Below are 26449 nucleotides of genomic sequence, written 5' to 3'. Positions count from 1 at the left end.
AGAAAAAGGAGAAAAAATATAATTCTAGAAGAAGTATAAAATATATTACTATTTATATAATATTTGAAAATAGAAAAAAAAATACCAAGAGAAAGAACAACAAAAAATACAAATTTAGAGAAATAACTGATTTTTTTCCTTTAAAAATTTAAACTGACAGTAAAATATTCTCTATATAAGGAACTTAAACAAATTTACAAGAAAAAAACAACCTCATCAAACAGTGGGCAAAGAATATGAATAGACACTTCTCAAAAGAAGTTATTTATGCGGCCAATAAACATATGAAAAAAAGCTGATCATCACTGGTCATTAAAGAAATGCAAATCAAAACCACAATGAGATACCATCTCACACCAGATAGAATGGCGATCATTAAGAAGTCAGGAGACAACAGATGCTGGAGAGGATGTGGAGAAATAGGAACAGTTTTACATTGCTGATGGGAGTGTAAATTAGTTCAACCACTGTGGAAGACAGTGATTCCTCAAGGATCTGGAACAAGAAATACCATTTGACCCAGCAATCTCATTACTGGTTATATACCCAAAGAATTATAAGTCATTCTACTATAAAACACATGCACACATATGTTTATTGCAGCACTAATCACATAGCAAAGACTTGAAACCAACCCAAATGCCCATCAATAATAGATTGGATAAGAAAATGCGGCACATACACACCACGGAATACTATGCAGCCATAAAACAGGATGAATTCATGTCCTTTGCAGGGGACATGGATGAAGCTGGAAACCATCATTTTCAGCAAGCTAATACAGGAACAGAAAACCAAGCACCGCATGCTCTTACTCATAAGTGGGAGTTCAACAATGAGAACACATGGACACAGGGAGGGGAACATCATATACTAGGGCCTGTCAGGGGGTTGGAGGTCCAGGGAAGAGAGAGCATTAAGAAAAATACCTAATGTAGATAATGGGTTGATGGATGCAGCAAACCACCATGGCCCATGTACACCTATGTAACAAACCTGCACGTTCTACACATGTATCCTAGAACTTAAAGTATAATTTAAAAAAGGAAAAGAAAAAGAAAAAAAATTCCTATAAGAAAAAAAAAATCACGTCAAAAGCTTTATGATTTAATTAAACACATTTGTAACAAACAGTGAGAGTATTTGGCAAGTACATTTATAACAGTGAGAGTGTTTATTGAAAGTTTTGCTACCTGTACTCTTGTAAACCCTAGAAAATCATGTTACAATTTGGTTATTCTGATATTCATAAATAATAATTAACATGATTTTTTAAAAGGTATGTTAATTCAGAATATAATTTTTTTAAATTGCATTTTAGGTTTTGGGGTACATGTGAAGAACATGCAAGATTGTTGCATAGGTACACACATGGCAGTGTGATTTGCTGCCTTCCTTCCCTTCACCTATATCTGGCATTTCTCCCCATGCTATCTTTCCCCACCTCCCAACCCCCCGTCCCTCCTCCATTTCCCCCTAACAGACCCCAGTGTGTAGTGTTCCCCTCCCTGTGTCCATGTATTCTCATTGTTCAACACCCGCCAATGAGTGAGAACATGCAGTGTTTGATTTTCTGCTCTTGTGTCAGCTTGCTGAGAATGATGGTTTCCAGGTTCATCCATGTCCCTACAAAGAACACGAACTCATCATTTTTGATGGCTGCATAATATTCCATGGTGTATATGTACCACACTGTTTACAATAGCAAAGACCTGGAACCAACCTAAATGCCCATTGATGGTAGACTGGACAGAATATAATTTTTAAAAATACACGTCACTTTCTCTGCACATCTCTGACCAAAAGAAAAAAAAAAGAGGCCAAAAAAAAAAAAATACATGTCACTCACTTCATTGGCTAGTTGCAATTGTTCTTGAAGGTTTCTGACTGTTTCATCATCTGCATATATATCAGTTCCTATCACTGTGCCCGGAGGAAAGGCCTCCAATTGTTTTTTAACAGCATCTTTTAATTCACTGTGCAACCTTTGAAAGAAACAGTTAACATGATAGTGTCAATTCATTTTAGTAATTACTGTGTTGAGGTCAATTAAATAAACATTTGGGTCAAAAACAATTCTTCACATGAAACCATTTTAAGTAGACTTAGAATAAAAAATCTTAAGTGTTTAATTACCATTAAATATTGTGCTATAGGAATAAAAAGATTATATCACAATTTCAAATACATTAAATTGATCACAATTAATTCAAGCATGACTCAGTTTGTCCTAGAGAGATTTTAATTTTTCAAAAGAGCAAAATTCAGATATTATCCCTCATTAAATGATAAAACAAGCCATTCAGAAAAATTCTAAAATATCTAAGCAGTTTCATCCAGTCAATTAAATGAAAATTGTATATTAAATCTTATAGAATTATTTGCTATTTTCTTCAGTGTATTTCACAAAACTTACTGGACTTCTTACTAATTTCAGTTAACAAACAAAGAGAATAAAATGGTTGCTGGTTATAAAACCAAGACATCAGAAGCTTTATTTTTCAGCACATCCTTATATAAGCTCAACAATAATACTGAAAGCCTTAAATTCAACTTTAATCTTAACATTAAGGTAAATTACAGATATTTCATGCTTTAAAACAACAACAACAACAAAAAAGAGGAAGGACAACTTAAAAGGGTGACTGTTTTAATTTAAAGTAATACATACTTAAGAGAAAAAATTTATATTATCAGAAAACATTCTTATTTCATGTAATTATAAACAGAAAATATTTATAGTAAATATATTTCAAAGTTAAAATTACAAAATAAACTATATCCATCTACCTAAAACATTGAGGTGAATGATCTACTAATACTACAAATCTCCTTTGAAACTAGAAAACTTAAATCTTAATGTCAGAACATATTTATTGAAAACAAAGTTCATCAAATACAATGAAACTAAGGAGATAAACATTTTAGAAACAAAAATGTAATTACTCTCTAAAGAAAGGACAGAGCTTGCCAATTATTCTCTAATTACAAAAACTTATAAGTACTGGTTAACACAAAAGTTTTTATTTTTAAATATCTAACCGTGTTTTAAAAAACACTTATTTTTCCTGTATAAAATATTTACCTAATAGAGAAAATGATCAATATAGAAATATAACACGTTTTAAAAAAGATTCCCGAAGTCCTAGAGAAAAAAGTCATTATTAATTCTAAAATATATTTTCTTTTTTAAAAAATTCCATAATATATTCACTAGCAGAATTTTTACTTTCCATTAAAAATAGGCTAACAACATATTGTATTGCTAATACTATAATCTGTCTTTTAACTGTTATTGAGACATATGCATTCTCTAATATTCCAAAAAATTTTCTATAAATATTTTAATGACATATTATTCTATCATTTTCATCCCATAGTTATCTGCATCATAATATATCAATTATCCTAATCCTTTATATTGATTGTAAAATGAAATGAAAAAATAGTAAAATTAATATTCAGTACACTGTATTTAAAATATCAGAAACACTGAGATGTGTCTTATTTGTTAAAAATGTAGTTATAACCAGCAGTATAATTATAACCAACAGTAAGACAGTTTTTAAGTGTCTTAACAAAATTTTTAAACATATAGAAATATCATAATTGTACCCTATTGATTACTAAGATAATTTCGCACAGTTTCTGCTTGCAAGGTCATTTTTATCATCTTGCACTTCATGCAAAGGAGGGACTATCTATATACATAGTTTAATTTTGTTTGCTTCAGTATCTGGAATACTTGGGGAATAGTTGTGTAATCTTGCTGTTTGTAATGCTTGCTGTCTCTCACTGAGTGTGCTCTGATCCTGAGGTGTTATATAATTTGGGGTTTAGTTTGCTGTCCTTTTTCTAATTTCTTCAGCAAATTCTAAGACATCACTATTTTTTGACTTTCTTTTTTAATACATACACTTAAGATTACAGCTTTCTCTGTAAGAATCACCTTAGTGGCAACGCCAAAGTTTTTGTTATTTTCTTTATTAATCAGTTGAAAATATTTTCTAATTTTCACTGTGAGTTCTTTGACCTGTAAGTAACATTTAGAGGCATATTGCTTAACTTAGAAAGAGCTGGAGATATTCTAGTTACCGTTTTGTTACTGATTTCTAGCACAATTTTCACTGTCATCAAAGAAAATAATCTGAATAATTTCTATCATTTTATAATCTCTGAGAGTTGCTTTTTTGAGTTGATCAATTTCAGAAATTTATCATTGTGTACTTAAAGAATGTATATTCTGAAGTTATTCAGTATTAGTATTCTGTATATGTCCCTTAATTTCTTAATTACATTATTAAAATATTACATCTTAACTTACTGTTTTTTTTTTTCAGGTTGCTATTTTACTTGCTGAGAACAACCTGCTCAAATTTCCTATTATAATGGTGCATTTGTCTGTTCTGCCATTCAGTGGTATCACATTTTACATTCCGAGTCTTTGTTATTGAGTGCTTACCAATTTAAAACTCTCATATCTCTGGGGTAAATATAATTTTTATCATTATGAAAGCTGCCTTTTAATCTGTAATCATCTTTTCCCATTAAATTCTACTATGTCTGATATTATCAGTATGTTTTTAGTTAGCACTTCCATGGTATACATATTTTCTATCCTTTTATTTTCACCCATTCCGTATTCTTTTGTTTTAGGAATCTCTTTGATTAAAAGCATATAATTATGGGTTCATTTAGTCAATCTCTGGTAAATCACTGTCTTATAATTATAGCATGTAGTACAGTAAAAATGTAATTACTGAGGTACCTGGGTTTATATCTATTACCTTAGTATGTACTTTCTATTTGCCTTGCCTTAAAACAAAACAAAACATTTCTCTCTCTTTTTTCCTATTCTCTTTGCTTATTAACTGGAATTAGTTACATTTTATTATTCCACTTTCCCACTCCATTAGCTTGGAAGAGATAGAATCTTTTAGTTTACTGTAGTGCTCAGCCCAGACGTCATAACATGCATCTTTGAGAATTGCCACCCTCTATTATAAACTAGTATCCTATTTCTAATGGATAATGTCAGAACCTGACAATATTTCAACTCCATTTACACTCTTCCTAAATGTATGGTACTGCTGGCTCATATTTCAAGTCTCCTTAAACATTTTAAAGCCATTATTATTGTTTTTAAAAGTTTATATTCATTAGATTTTCTCCCATATTTACCCTCTCCATAGTTCTAAACTTTATTCTAGAATTATTTTTCCTTCTTTTTTGGGATTTGGATTAATTCTGCCAATGTTGATTTTCTCAGTTTCTTTTCATCTGAAAATGTACTTATTTAACCCTCCCTCTTGAAGAACATTTCACTGAGCACACAATTCTTAGTCGACAGTTTTTGTTTCTTTTCAGCACTTTGAAGATATTCCATGTCTCTAGATTTCTATCACATCTGTAGAAAAGTCAGCTATCTTATTGCTATTCCTTTGAGGATAATATCTCTTTTGAGACTTTTTCTTTGATTTTCTAGATTTTTTGCATTAACATGCTTGTGCTGTATGGCGTTTCTTTAATCCACAGATCTTTTGCTAGTTTTGAAAATTTGTCTTTCCTGTTCTCTCCAAGATTCAAATTACATGAATTTTAGTTCTTTTCACTATTACATTCTGTTCCATATTTTCTTTTAAAAATTTTGAGCTTATTTATTTTTTTACATAACTTTTAAGTCCAGGGGTACATGTACAGCTTTGTTATATAGGTAAACTTGTGTCACTGGGGTTTGTTGTACAGATTACTTCAGAGCCCAGGTATTAAGCCTCATACCCATTGGTTATTTTTCCAGATCTTCACCCTCCTCCCAACCTCCACTCTCTGATAGGCCCTAGTGTGTGTAGTTTCCCTCTAAGTGTCCATGTGTTGTCATCATTTAGCTCCCACTTATAAGTGAGAACGTGAAGTATATGCTTTTCGGTTTCTCTGTTAGTTTGCTGAAGATAATGACCTCCAGCTTCATCTATGTTCCTGCAAAGGACACGATCTTGTTCTTTGTTAATGGCTGCATAGGATTCCATGGTGTATATGCACCATGTTTTCTTTACCCAGTCCACTGTTGATGGGCATCTAGGTTGATCTATGTCTTTGTTATTGTGAATACATGTTTGGATGAACGTGGGGGTGCATGTGTCTTTATGGAAGAATAATTTCTATTACTTTGTCATACATCCAGTGATGGGATTGCTGGGTTAAATGACACTTCTGTTTTGAGTTCTTTGAGAATCCAAACTTCTCTCATCTAGTGGCTGAACTAGTTTCTATTCCCACCAGCAGTGTAAAAGTATTCTCTTTTCTCTGCAACTACACCAGCATGTTATTTTTTGACGTTTTAGTAGCCATTCTGATTGGTGTGAGATGGTATCTCATTGTGGTTTTGATTTGTATTTCTCTAATTATCAGTAAAGTTGAGCTTTTTTTGATATGCTTGTTGGTCACATGCATGTCTTCTTTTGAAAGTGTTGGTTCTTGTGCTTTGCCCATTTTTCAATGAGGTTCTTTGATTTTTCTGGTGAATCTAAGTTCTTAACAGATGCTGGATATTGGAACTTTGTCAGAAGCATAGTTTGCAAAAATTTTCTCCCATTTTGTAGATTGTCTGTGCACTCTGTTGATAGTTTCTTTTGCTGTGCAAAAGCTCTTTAGTTTAATTAGATTCCGTCTGTCAATGTTTGCTTTTGCTGCAATTGCTTTTGGCGTCTACTTTTTTTTTTCCTTCTGGCTTTGAGAAAGTGGTGTCTTCTTAATAAAAATTTTGCCCATTCTTATGTCTAGAATGGTATTGCTTAGGCTGTCTTCCAGGGTTTTTATATTTTAGGGTTTTACATTTAAGGTTTTTTTGTTTGTTTGTTTTTTGTTTTTTAACTGAGATTAAGTCTTGCTCTGTGACCAGGCTGAAGTGCAGTGTGAGATCTCAGTTCACTGCAACCTCCACCTCCTAGGTTCAGGTGATTCCCCTGCCCCAGCCTCCCCAGTAGCTGTGACTACAGGTGTGCTCCACCACACCCAGATAATTTTTGTATTTTAGTAAGGACAGGGTTTCACCATGTTGGCCAAGATGGTCTCAATCTCCTGACTTCATGATCCGCCTGCCTTGGCCGCCCAAAGTACTGGGATTACAGGTGTGAGTCACCATACCCGGCCTACATTTAAGTTTTTAATCCATCTTAAGTTAATGTTTGCATATGGTGTAAGCAAGGAGTCAAGTTGCAATCTTCTATACGTGGCTAGCCAGTTATCTTAGCACCATTTATTGAATAGGAAAGCCCCATTGCTTGAGTTTGTTAGGTTTGTCAAGGATCAGATAGTTGTAGGTGTATGGTTTTATTTCTGGGTTCTCTATTCTGTTGCATTGGTCTATGTGTCTGTTGTTGTACTATGCTGTTTTGGTTACTGTAGCCTTGCAATATAGTCTGAAGTCAGGCAGCATGATGTCTCCAGCTTTTTTCTTTTTGTTTAGGATTATCATGGCTATTTGGACTCTTTTTTTGGTTCCATATGAATTTTAAAATAGTTTTGTTCTAGTTCTGTGAAGAATCTCAATGGTAGTTTAATAGGAATACCACTAGATCTATAAATTGCTTTGGGCAGTATGGCCATTTTTACAATATCAATGTTTCCTATCCATGAGCATGGAATGTTTTTTTCATTTTTTTGTGTTATCTCTGATTTCTTTGAGCGGTATTTTATACTTCTCCTTGTAGAGAGATCTTTCATCTTCCTGGTTAGCTGTATTCCTAGGTAGTTTCTTTATTTTATTTTATTTGTAGCAACAGGGAATGGGGTTGCAGTCCTGATTTGGCTCTTGGTTTGACTATTTTTTGTGTATAGGAGTGCTAGTGATTTTTTACACATTGATTTTGTACCCTGAGACTTTGCTGAAGTTGTTTATCAGCCTAAGAAGTTTTTACGCCAAGACTATGGAGTTTTATAGCTATAGAATCCTGTCATCTGCAAATAGGGATAGTATGACTTCCTCTCTTCCTATTTGGATTACACTTCTTTCTCCTGCCTGATTGCCATGGCCAGGACTTCCAATACCATGTTAAATAGGAGTGGTAAGAAAGAAAATCCTTGTCTTGTGCCAGTTTTCAGGGAGAATGTTTCCAGCCTTTGCACATTCAGTATGATGTTGGCTATGGGTTTATCATAGATGGTTCTTATTATTTTGAGGTATGTTCCTTCAATACCTAGTTTATTGAGACTTTTTAACATGATGGGATGTTAAATTTTATTGAAAGCCTTTTTGGCATCTGTTGAGATAATTACATAGTATTTGTCTTTAGTTCTATTTATGTGATGAATCACATTTACTGATTTGCATATGATGAACCAACCTTGCATCCCAGGGATAAAGCCTACTTGATTGTGGTAGATAAGATTTTTGATGTATTGTTGGATTTCATTTGCCAGTATTTTATTGAGGATTTTTGTCTTCATGTTCATCAGGAATACTGCCCTGAAGTTTTTTGTTTTATCTTTGCTAGGTTTTGGTATCAGGATGATGTTGGTCTCATAAAATGAGTTAGGGAGGAGTCCCTCCTCATTTTATTGGAATAGTTTCAGTAGAAACGGTGCCAGCTGTTTGTATATTTGGTAGAATTTGGTTGTGAACTTATTTGATCCTGGGTGTTTTTGGTTCATAGGCTATTTATCACTGCCTAAATTTCAGAACTCATTATTGGGCTTTTCAGTAATTCAATTTCCACCTGGTTTAGTCTTAGGAGAGTGTATATGTCTAGAAATTAATCCATTTCTTCTAGCTTTTCTAGTTTATGTGTACAGGGGTGTTCATAATATTCTCTGATGTTGTTTCTATTTCTGTGGGGTCGGTGGTAATATCCTCCTTGTCATTTCTGATTGTGTTTATTTGAATCTTCTTTCTTTTCTTCTTTATTAGTCTAGCCAGCAGTCTATTTTATTTTTAAAAACCAGCTTCTGGGTTATTTGATCTTTTGAATGTCTTTTTTTGTGTCTGAATCTCCTCCAGTTCAGCTCTGATTTTGATTATTTCTTGTCTTTTGCTAGCTTTGGACTTTGTTTGCTCTTGGTTCTCCAGTTCTTTCAGTTGTGATGTTAGGTTGTTAACTTGAGATCTTTCTAACTTTCTGATGTGAGCATTTAGTGCTATAAATTTCCTCTTAACACCGCCTTAGCTGTGTCCCAGAGATTCTGGCATGTTGTACTTTTGTTTTCATTAAAGAACTTGTTGATTTCTGCCTTAATTTCATTATTTACCCAAAAGTCATTCAGGAGCAGGTTATTCAACTTCCATGTAATTGTATGGTTTTGAGTGAAATTGTAAGTCTTGGCTTCTAATTTGATTGAGCTGTGGTTTCAGAGACTGTTATTTCAGTTCTTTTGCATTTGCTGAAGAGTGTTTTACTTCTGACTATGTGATTGATTTTAGAGTATGCCATGTGGCGATGAGAAGAATGTATATTCTGTTGTTTTTGGGTAGAGAGTTATATAGATATCTATTAGGTCCATTTGATCCAGTGCTGAGTTCAGGTCCTGAACATCTTTGTTAATTTTCTTTCTTGTTGATTGGTCTAATATTTTCTTTTCTTTTCTTTTTTTTTTTTTTTACAGTTGGGACTAACCCTAGCCTCTTTTTGCTAGGCAGATGTACCCGCTTCTAGGCTTTTCCTCCAATCCAGGAACCCCCAAAGTCCTTCTAGAACTTTAGAGTCCTGCTCCACAGGACCAGAGAGTGCCCAGCATATCCTATCCTGGAATTAAACAGTTGTTAATGCACCCATAGGTACCTGTGAGGTCTGAAAGGATGTAAGCAGTTGTTGCTTTTTTTTTTTTTTTAGAAAAAAAAAGAAAAAGGAAGAAAGAAAGAGAAAGAAAGAGAAAGAAAGAGAGAAAGCGAGAAAGAAAGAAAGAGGGAAGGAGGGAAGGAGGGAAGGAGGGAAGGAAGGAAGGAAGGAAGGAAGGAAGGAAGGAAGGAAGGAAGGAAGGAAGGAAGGGAAGGGAAGGAAGGAAGAAGGAAGGGAGGAAGGAAGGAAGGAAGGAAGGAAGGAGGGAGGGAGGGAGGGAGGGAGGGAAGGAAGGAAGGAAGAAAGAAGAAAAGAATGAAGGAGAGGAAGAAAGAGGAAGAGGGAGAGAAAATGGAAGTGTTGCTTTATTGCCCAGGCTAAAATGCAGTCTAAAAATGGGTATTGAAAGCCTCTTTTATACCAATAATTGTGCTTATTAATGGAGACAGGAAAAAATCAGGAAAGAAAATAACAAACAAGCAGCCAACCACTATTTCATTTAAACCTGTAAGTAGGTATGACATGGTGCTGATAAGAGTGTATATTTTGTGTATTTAAAGTGGATAGTTATATAAATGTTTATTACTTGTTCTGGATCTAAGTTCAGGTTCTGGATATCCTTGTTAATTTTCTGTCTTGTTGATCTGTCTAATGTTGATGTTGAAGTCTCCCACTATTATTGTGTGGAAGTCTAAGTCTCTTTATAAGTCTTATATATCTGGGTGTTCCTGTATTGGATGCGTATATATTTTCAATGTGGTGTTAAAGACTTCCACTATTATTGTATGGAAGTCTATGTCTCTTAAAAGTCTCTAAAAACTTGCTTTACAAATCTGTGTGCTCCTGTGTTGGGTACATATTTAGGATAGTTAGATCTTCTTGTTGAAGTTAATTCAACCTTTTATCATTATGTAATACCCTTCTTGTTTTTCTTTCTCTCTTTGTTGGTTTAAAGTCTGTTTTGTTAGAAACTAGGATTGTAACTGCTGCTTTTTTTTTGTTTTCCATTTGCTTGGTAAATTTTCCTCCATCCTGTTATTTTGAGTCCATATGTGTCACTGCATATGAGATAGGACTCTCAAAGACAGCAAACCAATGGGTCTTGGTTCTTTATTCAGCTTGCCATTCTGTGTCTTTACTATTTTTTTTAACTTTTATTTTAATTTTGGGGTCCATGTGAAGGTTTGTTACATAGGTAAATGCATGTCACAGGGATTTGTTGTACATATTATTTCATCACCCAGGTATTAAGCCCGGGATCCAGTAGTTATCATTTCTGCTCCTTTCCCTCCTCCTACTGTCCCCTTTCAAGTAGATCCCATGGTCTGCTGTTTCCCTCTTTGTGCTCATAAGTTTTTACCATTTAGCTCCCACTTGTGAGAACATGCAGTATTTGGTTTTTTGTTCCTGTGTTAGTTTGCTAAGGTTGTGTCTTTTAATTGAGGCATTTAGCCCATTTACATTCAAGGTTAGTGTTGATATTTGTAGATCTGATCCTGTCATTGTATCAGCTGGTTATTTTGCAGACTTGTTTATGTGGTTGCTTTATAGTGTCACTGGTTTGTGTATTTCAGTGTGTTTTGCAGTGGGTGGTAATAATCTTTCCTTTCCATATTTAGTGCTACCTTCTGGAGTTCTTGTAAGGCAAGTTTGGTAGTAAAGAAATTCCTCAGCATTTGCTTGTCTGAAAATGATCTTATTTCTCTTCACTTATGAAGCTTGGTTTGGCTGAATATGAAATTCTGGCTTGGAATTTCTTTTCTTTAAGAATGTTGACTATTGGCCCCCAATGTCTTCTGGCTTGGAGGGTTTCTGTTGGGAGGTCTGCTATTAGTCTAATGATCTTCTTTTTGTAGGTGACCTGACCTTTCTCTCTAGATGCCTTTAACATTTTTTGTTTCATTTCGGCCTTGGAAAATCTGATGATTATGTGTCTTGGAGATGATCTTCTTGTAATGTATCTTACTGGGTTTCTCTACATTTCATGAATTTGAATGTTAGCATCTCAAGCTAGATTAGGGAAGTTCTTATGGACGATATTCTGAAATATGTTTTCCAAGTTGCTTCTCTTCTCCCCATTCCTTTCAGGGATGCCTATGAGTCACAGATTTGATCTCATTACATAATCCCATATTTCTTAAAGGTTTTGTTCATTCCTCTTCATTATTTTTTTTTCTATTCTTGTCTGATTGTCTTGTTTCAGAAATCCAGTCTTCAAACCCTGAGATTCTTTCCTTCACTTCTCCTGCTTTTAATACTTGTGATTGCATTATGAAATTCTTGTAGGGTGTTTTTCAGTTCTATCAGATCAGTTTTTTTTTTCTATACTGGCTATTTTGTCTGTCAGCTCTTGCATTGATTTATCATAGTTCTTTCCTTCCTTGGGTGGGGCTTCAACAGACACCTGTAGCTGAATGATCTTCATTTTGATGTATATTCTGATTTCTAGTTTTGCCATTTTAGCCATTTCAGTCTAGTTCGGAACCCTTTCTGTATAGGTGATGTGGTTGCTTAGAGGAGAAAAGGCACTGTGGCTTTTTGAGTTGTCAGGATTCTTGTGCTGCTTCTTTCTCATCTTTGTGGGTTTATCCACCTTCAATCTTTGAGGCTGCTGACCTTCCAATGGCTTTTTAAAATTTTTATTCTATTTGATGACCCTGAGGTCATATCATATAGGGTGGATTTAGCTGACTGGCTTTATTTCTGAAAGACTTTAGGGGACCAATGCTTGCCTCCTGACTCTTGGACTGAATGCTCTAACTCTGGGGACTTGTATTGGGCCCTTACAATGTTCTCTCACTCCCTGAGGTTAGAAATCCACTGTGCAGGGAGCTCAAAGTGTTTCTGTACCAATGGTTACTGCACTCCAATGGGTAGTGTCAGCCAAAGTGTTTCATAGTGCAGTGACAGAGGGATCTATCCTCATTCACATGTGCCAGCAACAGCAGTAGTGGCAGCTGTGGCAGGGTGCTAGTGGCTGCTGGGGTGCCTGCCTCCCTGTGGGAATTAACCATATTGGCAGAGGCAACTCATATGGGGTGTGCAGGGAGGCCCCTGCTGGTGACTGTGTGGGTGGTTGTGCTGGTGGGTGGGTGGCTTGGGAGAGGGGCACTGGTGGGCACTGGTCTGTGTGCCTTCTCTGTGGTCGCTCAATGTGGGGGAGGATCTGCTGTTCTCTGCATCTAGTTTCACTTCTGTGGAAATATTAGTGTAACAGTGGGGTGCTGATAGGGTGGGACTGGCTGGTTCTGTCCCCACCAAGGCTCTGTCTGCAATGACAGTCAGGTACTGGAGGGGAGTGCACTACACTCCTATATTCTGCGGCAAGTAAAGCAAAACCTTCCTGCGCAGACATGTACCAGCAAAGAGATGTGGGGAGTTGCTGTGGGTCCAAGGGAAGCTGCAGTGTGCAGAGGGAGTGTGCAGGCTAGTGCATGGTTGCTGGGGCCACTCTGCTGGAGCTCTCTGCCAGTCAGGCATGGTTCATCAGCACAGAAGCTATGATGTGGCTCCCATGGCACCTGACCAAGGGGTGCTCAGTTTAGACTAGCTCTGTCTGAGTTGGGGCAAGTCCACCCTGCAGACTTCAGGATGAAGAGTTCCTCTAGGGCTACAGTCTCCTATGGGAGCAAGTTGAGCCTAGGGAAATGGCTGTCCCTAGCCATGCTCCACTACATATGCCCCCGCACCAAACCCTCTGGGATCATCAGCTGTCTTGTTGCCCCTACGACTTCTCTAGGAACCTCTCCCTGCCAAGTCAAGTGTCCATGATGGTCAAGGGGTCTCCTTCTGCTAGGGTCCCATAGGCCCACACTCCTTGAAAGTTCAACTCATCCATTCCCCCGGAGCCATGAACAAGTCCAGGTGTGCAGCAGCCCCACGTAGGGTTCCCAGTTTTCTTCCCCCTCATTCCAGCTTCCGTGTGTTCCCTCCATCCACTCTCAGTGCCTTCCCTCTGAAGATCTGTTAGGAGTACACCAGTCATCTCCATCAGTGGCAACTGCTCCACCTGGCTGCACCTAGTTAACTATCTTACAGGTTTATATTTTCTATTTTCCGTATTTTCTGTCCTCTTGTCTCTCTGCTTCATACTGGTATTCAGTTAAAATATTTCTTCTGAATTAAGATGTATTTGATTAATTATCTTGTTACGTCTCATTTCCATTGCTGTATGTTTTTAGTTCTAGAATTTGTTTCCTTTTTTAGAGTTTCTAGTTCTCTTACAAAATTCTCAATATTGTGTCTCATTTCACTGACCATATTAAACACAATTATTTATTTATTTACTTATTTTAGTTTTGTCTTATTTTAAGATCTGGGATACATGTGTAGGATGTGCAGGTTACACAGGTAAAGTGTGCCATGGTGGTTTGCTGCACCTATCAGCTTATCACCTAGATATTAAGCCCCACATGCATTAACTATTTATCCTGATGCTCTCCCTCTGCCATCTCCCCAGAAGGCCCCAGTATGTGTTGTTCTGCTCCCTGTGTCCACATATTCTCATTGTTTGGCTCCCACTTACGAGTGAGAACATGTGGTGTTTGATTTTCTGTTTCTAAAGAAGTTTTTAAAGGCCAACCCTGTGGATCTGTTTCTATTGCCTATTATTTCTAATGATTCTTTTAAAATTTTACCATGCCATTTCAATCTTCCTGTTCTGAATTCTTTTTATGAATCTAGAATTCTTTTTGTAAATCTTTTTATGAATAATCTAATTCTTTTTATAATTAGAATAATCAAATTGTATACATAATCTAATTCTTTTTATGAATCATATGTAGATATGAGCTAGATATTAAACGTTAAAAAGTATAGTGACATTTTGAGGATCCTAACACACCTATCCATCAGTGTGATGGGCCCTGAATTTCTATTTTTATTGTTCTAGCTCTGTACACTTGTTTCAAGCTCTCCTTAGTCTTTAAACCTCTCTCAATCTCTTCTTGGACAGTGAGCTGCAACTAGGGAAAGTAAATGCAGGCTTATACCCCTGGATTTCTTTCCATTCCATTATATGGTGTTTGCCATATAATTTTTTTCAGAGATTCCAGTATCTTTAAACAGATTTGATTTTTGTTAAGATTTTGTCAAGATTTTACAGTTTTTTCTGAACTTTCTAGTTTTTCTCAGAAAAAGCCTGATTACAGTACCTACTCTGTCATTAATATAACATTTATTTATTTTCAATTTTACTTTTCTATTAATTAAAAACGACAAAATGCTCTGCATACTACTTTGGCTGCACCTCACTAGTTTGATATGCTGTTCATTTTAAGTAGTTTTTAATTTTAGTTGTCAATTTTTTTAATCTCAGGAGTTATGTGAAAATACAGTTTAAAAATTTCGATGTGCCCATCTTTTGTCATTTTTTGTTTTATTGCAGGTGTAATTTATATGTTTTGGGGGTGGGAATTTGTATGTGCGTATGTGGTGAGGAGGGTTTGCAGTACATATCTATGTTTGTAAGTGTTTCATGGGTCTTTGAAAAACAAAGTATACTCTTGCTGGTTAATATATGAGTGCATATAAACAGAAATGCACAGGTACATACTCAAACTTGTTATTTGCTCTTTATATAATCTATATCTTTGCTTATTTTCTTGTTTTCTTTTAAATATAACATAGTTGTAATATTTGCAAATAAATACAGATTAAATGAATTTTATCTGATTTTACAATGATATTGGCAGTATAATTAAGAAAATCAGTTCAGTACCCTCAAGGTTTAAGAAATTAATCTTTTTTAAAGCATTATGTTTTATGTAGTTAAACATCTTGAAAATTAAATATCAACAATTCAAGCTCAACAAATATCTAAAGAAATATTATATGCAAGACAGACAGTTTTGGTTCTGGTTGTATTTATTAAAATACATTAAGCAAGTAAAAATGTAAGGGCCAAAGGAAAATAAAAAACAGAAAGTACTATTGTATTTGGTTGGCTCAATAGTAAGAAGAGAAATTAAATAAAACTTTCTGGAGGCAAACAGTGTTATCTGTATTATTAACACTGACAGCACCATATATCTCTGCATAATTGTTTTTCTCCCATCACTATCAATTAGCTGATCTCTATGTTCCAGTGCAAGTTCTGGAATAAACAGTCAATCTTACTGGTTTAGCTAACTGCAGAAATGGTTTGCTACATTGGTCACAATCAGGAAACTGGACAATCAGGAAGCAGGTATATCTACTATTGATTCTACAATCACACCCCTTTTGCTGAGATCCTGAGATCAGAATGTTACTGCCAGAGCCGCTCCCTGCAGCAACACCCTGCCTTAGCTATGACAGAAGTGGCTGCCAGAATTGTTGGCTCTACAGCCATACTACACTTGTTAAATTCTTAGCCACAAAATAGATGCCTCAGGCACTGCCTTTCCTTCCATTATTTCCCAGTTTAGGTATCTTAAGTGGTTATCATCAGTAGAACCTAACTCATATCCTGAACTAGTTTTTAGTTTTCCAGTCTCTCAACACAGGAAGGCATACTAAAAGGAACGTGTAACAGATGTTAAACCAATCTACCATATTTGCCACAACCTATTATTATAATTGTACAATTTAATTATATATGACCCAAAGTGATAAATAAAAGTATAAAGAATTGGTTTTTCTACAACATCTAAAGTGAATGTGAAAGGTCCAATATAGTTGAGTTGTTAAATTCACTGCTATCGAATTAGAGGTAGGTAATTATAAAAAGTCAGAAATTATAAAAATCATAGAAGATTAAAGAGAGATCAAAATGATCTCTCAGTTCTCACTCTTCTTCAAACATATTTAAACTGGAAATTATAAAAAAAATGAGTTAAACATATATGGTTTATGTATGAAAGATAACAAAAAACTACAATTAATAGACTCACTCAAAGTAAAGACCTTGTTATATCAAAAATTAAAGAAATGTACATTTATATTAAGTCAAAGTCAAATATTTTTAAAGTATGCATTGTTTATGATTCATTATTTTACTAATTCTCAATCAACAGACCAACTACTAAGTTAGAAGGTAAGGGAGCTTCTATTATATGTTATGCCAGGTACAACATGAGTAACACAAAAAAGGGACAGGCTGCCCAGCCTCTGAGTGTTGACTATTTTGCTGGAGAAAAGGTATTTCTGATGAAAAATTTTTAAAAGAATATAAATATTGTCCTAAAAGATAGTGCTTTTACATTAAATTTACATAAATAGCTATGCTTTTATAGTTATTATTTATGGTTATTATTTTTCTAGCTTACCAATTGCAGTGTAATTTCAAAAGGTATTTAAAAAGCACTTATTATAAGAACATAAAACTATAAAATTGAAATCATATAGTCCAAAACTTTAATTTTACATATTAAGAAACTGAGTTCCAGATAAATTCAGGTACTAATCCCAAGAAAATTACCCAAGCAGGGACTGCAGTAATAAAATTATAACTTATTATCCCAAACAGCCAATAAAATTGTGGCAAAGATCATCTTTTTAAAAGTTTTGATCTTTTAGGTGACAAAGATGAAATAAACACAATGTCAATATTTCTTTGAACTGAATTTGTCTCCAATAAAAAGTTGTACCATTGTTTTACATACCATTATAAGGAAAAATTGCTGCCTATTAACCTTTGACATGCCATTAACTATGGCTACATCTCACTTATGCAGACGTTAAAAGGTGGCAAAAGGGGATAGTTAGTGAATTTTAGAATCAAATAAGACAGAAGAGACAGTCAGACAAATAAGTGGCATATATGCCACTATGGTTAATTCCCATAGGGAGGCAGGTACTCCAGCAGACATTAGTACCCTGCCACAGCTGCCCCTATATTTTTGTATATTTTTATATAAATTAAAAAAAAAAAAAACTCCAGACAACTGCTTGGTATGACTTTCTGGATGCCTCACATCACCTGACAGATTTCACTCATCCAAGCTCCTTGGTGAAAATATCCACACCACTGCCACAGTGCAGCATTTATTTTTGGAATTAATAGAGAAAATCCTAATAACCAGAAATGTTGTTTCCTTTCTTATGCTCCTGTGATGAATCACATACATTTTTTTTCCAGAACTATCTGGTATTCTCCAGTTCTGAAGTGCAACAAGAAATAATCCTCAAGTTGCACCCCTTCCTCTGTTTAAAATCCTTGAAGAACTCTCTATGTGATTAGTAGGAAAAGCTAAATTCCTTAAGCAAAGAACATAAAATTTTATATCAGCTGGTCCCTAGGCACCATATGAGTCTCATCATGCATAACTCTCTTACATATGTTGAGACACAGTCATATTACATGGCCTGTAGTTTATTAGACATATAATGTTTTCTTCAGTTATCTGCTACTTATCCTACTCATTCTGAAAATCATTGAGAATGAAATCCTGCTCCTTCTAACTGAGCTCAAATTTTACCCTTCTCTGATGTCTAAAGCCAGAGTGAAGTCTTCCATAAATGCTTTCACATATATATATCTATATATTTCATATATAGATATATATATTTCTCATATATATTTCATATATATATATATATGATATATATGATATATATATGATATATATTTCATATATATGATATATATATGTAATATATATATCATATATATATGAAATATATATATATATACACACACACACACACACACACACACACACACTACGTATGTTATAGTCATGGTATCTGCCATGCGCAGACTTAAGTAGCCTTTGGCCAGAGCCCAAGGCTCTGGGGACAGCATGCATTATTCTGTGCATAGAAAGAAGCCAAAGATTATAATTTTGCATATTTTCTGAGGGCAGCCCTATCAAAAGCTGACTGGTATGAAGACCTTTGACAAATACAAGTGATGGCAATTAACTAAACCAGTAAGACTGAGTGTCTTCAGGATTTAGACTAGAGAAGAGAATCAGCCTTTTGGTTGAAAAAGAGAAGGAGCAACTACATAGAGGGGTAACACCATAGCGGAGGCTATAAAAGCCATATGAACTGGTAAGAGGTACATACCCGTAGAGGTATTCCCAATTGTTTCCCAGTTCTAGTTAAAATTCCATGTATCTCCTTATCATATATTCCTTATTACTTAAAATGACTCAAGCCTCTGTTTTTTACAACAAAAATATCCAGGTATGAATATATGTATATGTTGTATTTTTAATATGTGAAATAATTCCTTCAATGTTTATTGAGCAGTTAATGTGTACCAAGCACTGTTCAATGGTGGTAGGTATACAGTGGTAGACAGAAGAAACAAGGGTCCTGCTTTCATACATTCTAGTAGAAAAGACAAATAATAAGCAAGAAGATAAATAATTTCAGGTAGTAAATGGCCAAATAGGAAGAGCTCCGGTCTGCAGCTCCCAGTAAGACCAATGTAGAAGGAGGGTGATTTCTGCATTTCCAACTGAGGTACCCAATTCATCTCATTGGGACTGGTTAGGCAGTGGGTCCAACCCATGAAGGGTGAGCAGAAGCAAGGTGGGGTGTCACTTCACCCAGGAAGTAGGAGGAGCTAGGGTCCTCCCACCCACATCCAAGGAAAGCCATGAGGGACTGTGCTACCCAGCCGGGTTACTATGATTTTCTCATAGTTTTTGCTATCTGTAGATCAGGAGATTCCCCTGTGTGCCTACACCATCAGGGCCCTGAGTTTTAAGCACAAAACTGGGTTGCTATTTCCTGCGGAACCAGAGTGAGACAGAACTGTTTGCTCCCCTGAAAAGTGGGCAGAAGCCAGGGAGACAAGTCGTCTTGCTCAGCAGGTCCCACTTCCATGGAGCCCAGCAAGCTAACAACCACTGGCTTGAAATTTTGCTGAAAGCACAGCAGTCTGAAGTCATCCTGGGACAATAGAGTTTGGTCGGGGGGAGAGGTAGCCACCATTACTGAGGCTTGAGTAGGTGGTTTTCCCCTGACAGTGCTAAGGAGACTGGGAGGTCTGGGCTGGGCATGGCAAAGTGGCTGTGGCTAGACTGCTTCTCTAGATTCCTCCTCACTGGGTAGGACATCTATGAAGGAAAGGTAACAGCCTCAGTCACTTATAGAAAAAAACCCCATCTCCCTAGGAGAGAGCACCTGTGGGCACAGCTTCAACAGAGTTAATCGTTTCTGCCTACTGGCTCTGAAGAGAGCAGCAGATCCTGACAAGAGGGATTCACCCGGCACAGTGCACCAGCTCTGCTAAGGGACAGACTGTCTCCTCAAGTGGGTCCCTGACTCCCATGCCTCCTGACTAGGAGAAACTTCCTAACAGGGGTGGACAGACACCTCAAACAAAAGAACTCCAGCTGATATCAGTCTTGTGCCCTTCTGGGATGAAGCTTCCAGAGGAAAAAGCAGGCATCCTCCATTAGTGATACCCAGGTGAACAGGATCTGGAGTGGACCTCCAGCAAACTGTGGCAGACCTGCAGAAGAGGGGCCTGCCTGTTAGAAGAAAAACTAACAAACAGAAAGCAACAACATCAACATAAAAGAACGCCACAAAAAAACCCCATCCAAAGGTCATCAGCCTCAAAGATCAAAGGTAGATACATCCACGAAGATGAGGAAAAATCAGCGCAAAAACACTGAAAATTCCAAAAACCAGAATGCCTCTTCTCCCCCAAATGATCATAGCTCCTCAACAACAAGAGCACAAAACTGGACAAAGAATGAGGTTGGAGAATTGACAGAAGCAGGTCTCAGAAGGTGGGTAATAACAACCCCTCTGTGCTATAGGGGTATGTTCTAACCCAGTACAAGGAAGCTAAGAACGTTGATAAAAAGTTACAGAAACTGCTAACTAGAATACCCAGTTTAAAGAGAAACATAAATGACCTGATGGAGCTGAAAAACACAGCATGAGAATTTCGTGAAGCACACAGAAGTATCAATAGCTGAATTGATAGAGCAAAATAAAGGATATCAGAGACTAAAGGTCAGCTTACTGAAATAAAATGTGAAGACAAGAATAGAGAAAAAACAATGAAAAGGAACAAACAATGCCTCCAAGAAATATGGGACTATGTGAAAATAACAAACCTATGATTGATTGGTGTACCTGAAAGTGATGGGGAGAATGGAACTAAGTTGGAAAACACACTTTAGGATATTATCCAGAAGAAGTTCCCCAAAATAGTAAGGCAGGCCAACATTCACATTCAGGAAATACAGAGAACACAACTAACATACTCCTTGAGAAGAGCAACCCCAAGTCACATAATCATCAGATTTTCCAAGATTGAAATGAAGGAAAAATGTTAAGGACAGCCAGAGAGAAAGCTCAGGTTACCTACAAAGAGAAGCCCATCAGACTGACAGTGGATCTCTTCACAGAAACCCTATAAGCCAGAAGAGAGTAGGGGCCAATATTCAAAATTCTTAAAAGAATTTTTCAACCTGGAATTTCATACACAGCCAAACTAAGCTTCATCAGTGAAGGAGTAATAAAATTCTTTACAGACAAGCAAATGCTGAGAGATTTCGTTGCCATCAGGCCTGCCTTAAAAGAGCTACTGAAGGAAGCACTACATATGGAAAGGAACAAGTGGTATCGGCCACTGCAAAAACATACCAAAATATGAAGACCAGTGAAACTATGAAGAAACTGCATCAACTAATGTGCAAAATAACCAGCTAGCATCATGACAGGATCAAATTCACTCATAACTATATTAAACTTAAATGTCAATGGGCTAAATGCCCCAGTTAAAAGACACAGGCTGGCAAATTGGATAAAGGGTCCAGACCCATCGGTGTGCTGTATTCAGGAGACTGATCTCACATGCAAAGATAAACATAGGCTCAAAATAAAGGAATGGAGACCTATTTACAAAGCAAATGGAAAGTTAAAAAAAAAGCAGGAGTTGCAATTCTAGTCTCTGATAAAACAGACTTTAAACCAATAAAGATCAAAAAAGGCAAAGAAGGGCATCATATAATGGTAAAGGGATCAACACAACAAGAAGAGCTCCACTATCCTAAATATATATACACCAAATACAGGAGCAACCAGAGTTGTAAAACACGTTATTACAGACCTACAAAGAGATAGACACCCACACAATAGTAGTGGGAAACTTTAACACCCGAATATTCAATATTAGACAGATCAGTGAGACAGAAAATTAGCAAGGATATTCAAAACTTGGACTAAGAGGACCTAATGGACATCTACAGAACTCTATACCTCAAATCAACAGAATACACATTCTTCTCAGCACCACATATCATGTATTCTAAAATAGCCCACATAATTGGAAGTAAAACACTCCTCAGCAAATGCAAAATAATGGAAATCATAACAGTCTCTCAGACCACAGTACAATCAAATTAGAACTTGGGATTAAGAAACTCACTCAAAACCACACAACTACATAAAAACTGAACAACTTTCTTCTGAATGACTCCAGGGTAAATAATGAAATTAAGACAGAAATCCAGAAGTTCTTGGAAATAAAGGAGAACTAAGAGATAATGTACCATAATCTCTAGGACTCAGCTAAAGCAGTGTTAAGAGGGAAATTTACAGCACTAAATGCCCACATCAGAAAGTGGGAAACATCTAAAATCAACACCTTAACATCACAATTAAAAGAACTAGAGAAGCAAAAGCAAACAAATGCAAAAGTTAGCAGAAAACAAAAAATAAATAAGAGCAGAACAAAACTGAAGGAGATAGAGAAATGAAAAACCCGGAGAGAGATGCAAGATGGCTGATCACGAGCAGCTTGAAATTGTAGCTCCCAGTGAAAGCACAGAGAATGAGAGGACGCCACACTTTCAGATGAATTTTTGTTGCTCAAGGACCAGGAGATTCCCAGCAGAGGAGCCCCACGGGTCGCCAGCATGACTCTTGTGGCTGGCGAGGCGGTTTTGCTGCTGCCTTGGTGCGGCGGTTTTTGGTGCAGAGTCAGAAAAGCACCATCAATCTTAATGCCGCTGTTTTGACGGGCAGAAACCCAATTATAAAGACGGGGATTATAAAGACCACAGATGGATAAATCTATAACAAAGGGAAGAAACCAGCCTAAAAAGGCTGAAAATACCCAAAATCATAATGCCTCTGCCTCTACAGGAGATCACGGTTCCTTATCAGCAACAGAACAAGGCCTGATGGAGAACGAGTGTGTTCCATTAACAGAAGCAGGCTTCAAAAGGTGGATGATAAGAAACTTCTGTGAATTAAAAGAACTTGTTCTAACCCAATGCAAAGAAACTAAGAACTTTGAAAAAAGGTTTGACGAAACGTTAACAAGAATACACAATTTAGAGAGGAATATAAGTGAATTAATGGAGCTGAAAAACACAAGAATTTTGCAAAATATGCACAAGTTTTAACAGCTGAATTGATCAAGCAGAAGAAAAGATATCAGAGGTTGAAGACCAACCTAATAAAATAAAACAAGAAGACAAGATTAGAGAAAAAAGGATAAAAAGGAACGAGCAAAGTATCCAAGAATTATGGGACTACGTGAAAAGACCTAATCTACGTTTGATAGGTGTACCTGAATGTAACGAAGAGAATCAATCCAAGCTGGAAAATATGCTTCAGGATATTATTCAGGAAAACTTTCCCAACCTAGCAAGGCAGGACAATATTCAACTCCAGGTAATACAGAGTACACCACAAAGATATTCCTCAAGAAGACCAACCTCAAGGCACATAATCGTCAGATTCACCAGGGTTGAAATGAAGGAGAAAATACTGAGGGCAGCCAGAGAGAAAGATCAGGTTACCCATAAAGGAAAGCCTATCAGACTCACAGCAGATCTCTCAGCAGAAACCCTACAAGCCAGAAGAGAGTGGGGGCCAATATTCAATATCCTTAAAGAAAAGAACTTTCAATCCAGAATTTTACATCCAGCCAAACTAAGCTTCATAAGTGAAGGAAAAATAAAATATTTTGTGAACAAGCAAGCACTCAGAGGTTTCATCACCACCAGGCCAGCTCTACAAGGGCTTCTGAAAGAACCACTATACATAGAAAAGAACAACCAGTATCAGTTGTTCTAAAAAATACCAAAAAGTAAAGAGCATCAACATAATCAAGAATTTACATCAACTAATGGGCAAAACAGCCAGCTAACATTAAATGGCAGTATTAAACTCACATATATTATTATTAATCCTAAATTTAAATCGACTAAATCCCGCAATCCAAAGACACAGACAGGCAAAAAAAGCCAAAGCCCATTGGTATGCTTCATCCAGACCCATCTCACGTGCAAAGATACCCAAAGACTCAAAACAAAGGGATGGAGAAAGATTTACCAACCAAATGGAGAGCAAAAATAAATAAATGAATAAAAAACAGGAGTTGCAATTTTTGCCTCTGATAAAATAGACTTCAAAGCAACAAAGATCATAAGAAGCAAAGAAGGATATTACATAATGATAAAAGGATCAATGAAACAAGAAGAGCTAAAGATCCTAAATATATACACACCCAATACAGGAATACCCAGATATATAAGGCTTATAAAGAGACTTAGACTCCCACACAATAATAGTGGGAGACTTCAACATCAATATTAGATAGATCAATGAGACAGAAAATTAACAACAATATCCAGGATTTGAACTCAGATCCGGAAGAAGTAAACTTAATTAACATTTATAGAACTCTCCACTTTAAATACACAAAATATACACTCTTATCAGTACCACATCACACCTACATACAGGTTTAAATGAAATAATGGTTGGTTGCTTGTTTGTTATTTTCTTCCCTCATTTTTTTTCCACGTCTCTATTATTAAGCACAATTATAGGCATACCCATTTTATTGCATTTTAGCCCAGACAATAAAGCAACACCCCTGTTCTCTCTCCCTCTTCCTCTTCCTCTCTCTCCTTCATTTTTTTAAATTCTTTTTTTTCTTTCTTTTTCTCTTTCTTCAAAAAAAAGAAAGAAAAACCCTTCAAAAAATGAATGAATCTAGGAGCTGGTTTTGTGAAAAGAGTAACAAAATTGATGAACCACCAGCTAGACTAATAAAGAAAAAAAGGGAGAAGAATAAAACAGACACAATAAAAAAATGATAATGGGGATATCACCACTGATACCCCACAGAAATACAAACTACTATCAGAGAATACTATAAACATCTCTATGCAAATAAACTAGAAAATCTAGAAGTTGATAAATTCCTGGACACCTGCCTGAGATGAAACCAGGAAGAAGTTCAATCCCTAAATAGGCCAACAACAAGTTCTAAAACTGAGGTAGTAATTAATAGGCTACTAATCAAAAAAGCTTAGGACCAGACAGAGTCACAGCCAAATTCTACCAGAGGTACAAAGAAGAGTTAGTACCATTCTCTTCTGAAACTATCCAAACAATAGAAAAAGAGGTACTACTAGCTAACTCATTTTATGAGGCCAGCATTATCCTGATACCCAAATCTGGTGGAGATGCAACAAAAAAAAAAACATTCAGGCCAATATCCCCGATGAACATTGATGCAAAAATCCTCAGTAAAATACTGGCAAACCAAATCCAGCAGCACATCAAAAATTTTATCAACCACAATAAAGTCAGCTTCATCCCTAGGATACAAGGCTGGTTCAACATACACAAATCAATAAATGTAATTCAACACATGAACAGAACCAATGACAAAACCACATATTTATCTCAAGAGTTGCAGAAAAGATCTTTGGTAAAATTCAACATCCCCTCATGCTAAAAACTCTCAATAAACTAGGTAGTGATGGAGCATTTCTCCAAATAATAAGATCTATTTATGGCAACCCCATAGCCAATATCACATTGAATGAGCAAAAGCTGGAACTGGCACAAGACAAGGATGCCCTCTCTCCCCACTTCTATTCAACATAATATTGGAAGTTCTGCCCAGAGCAATCAGGCAAGAGAAAGAAAGAAAGAAAGAAAGAGTATTCAAATAGGAGGAGGGAAAGTCAAACCGTCTCTGTTTGTAGATGACATGATTGTATATTTAGAAAACCCCACTGTCTAAGCCCCAAATCTCCTTAAGCTGATAAGCAACTTCAGCAAAGTGTCAGGATACAAAATCAATGTGTGAAATCAAAGGATTCCTATACACCAACAATAGACAAACAGAGAGCCAAAACATGTGTGAACTCCCATTCACAATTGCTACAAAGAGAATAAAATACCTAGGAATACAACTTACAAGGGATGTAAGGACCTCTTCGAGGAGAACCACAAACGACTGCTCAAGGAAATAAGAAAGGACACAAACAAATGGAAAAACACTCCATAGTCATGGATAGGAAGAATCAATATTGTGAAAATGGCCATAATGCCCAAAGTAATTTGTAGATTCAATGCTATTCACATCAAGCTACTGTTGACCTTCTTCACAGAATTAGGAAAAAACCACTATAAATTTCATACAGAACCAAAAAAGAGCCCATATAGCCAAGACAATTGTAAACAAAAAGAACAAAGCTGGTGACAATCTTAAGCAAAAAGAAAAAGATGGAGGCATCAAGTTACCTGACTTCAAACTATACTGCAAGACTACAGTAACCAAAACAGCATGGGACTGGTACCACAACAGATATAGAGATCAAGGGAACACAACAGCAACCTCAGAAATAACACCACAAATTTACAACCACCTGATCTTTGAGAAACCTGACAAAAACAAGCAATGGGGAAAGGATTCCCTGTTTAATAAATGGTGTTGGGCAAACTGGCTAGCCATGTGCAGAAAACAGAAACTG

General features: G+C 36.2%; 1 protein-coding gene across 2 annotated transcripts in view; it reads right to left on the bottom strand.

The window, feature by feature from the left end:
* SCLT1 (sodium channel and clathrin linker 1) overlaps positions 1-26449 on the bottom strand; it is a 231804-nt gene that overhangs the window by 132315 nt on the left and 73040 nt on the right. For both annotated transcript variants that reach the window (XM_032292285.1, XM_032292284.1), the window contains exon 6: positions 1850-1985. In XM_032292285.1, the coding sequence (XP_032148176.1) occupies positions 1850-1985 (136 nt within the window). The remainder of the gene's footprint in view (positions 1-1849; positions 1986-26449) is intronic.

The sequence above is a fragment of the Sapajus apella genome, unplaced genomic scaffold, assembly GCF_009761245.1.
Source record: "Sapajus apella isolate SASKATOON/1434 unplaced genomic scaffold, GSC_monkey_1.0 scaffold27, whole genome shotgun sequence".
Taxonomy (NCBI): Eukaryota; Metazoa; Chordata; class Mammalia; order Primates; family Cebidae; genus Sapajus; species Sapajus apella.
This window is presented reverse-complemented; position numbering and strand designations above follow the sequence as displayed.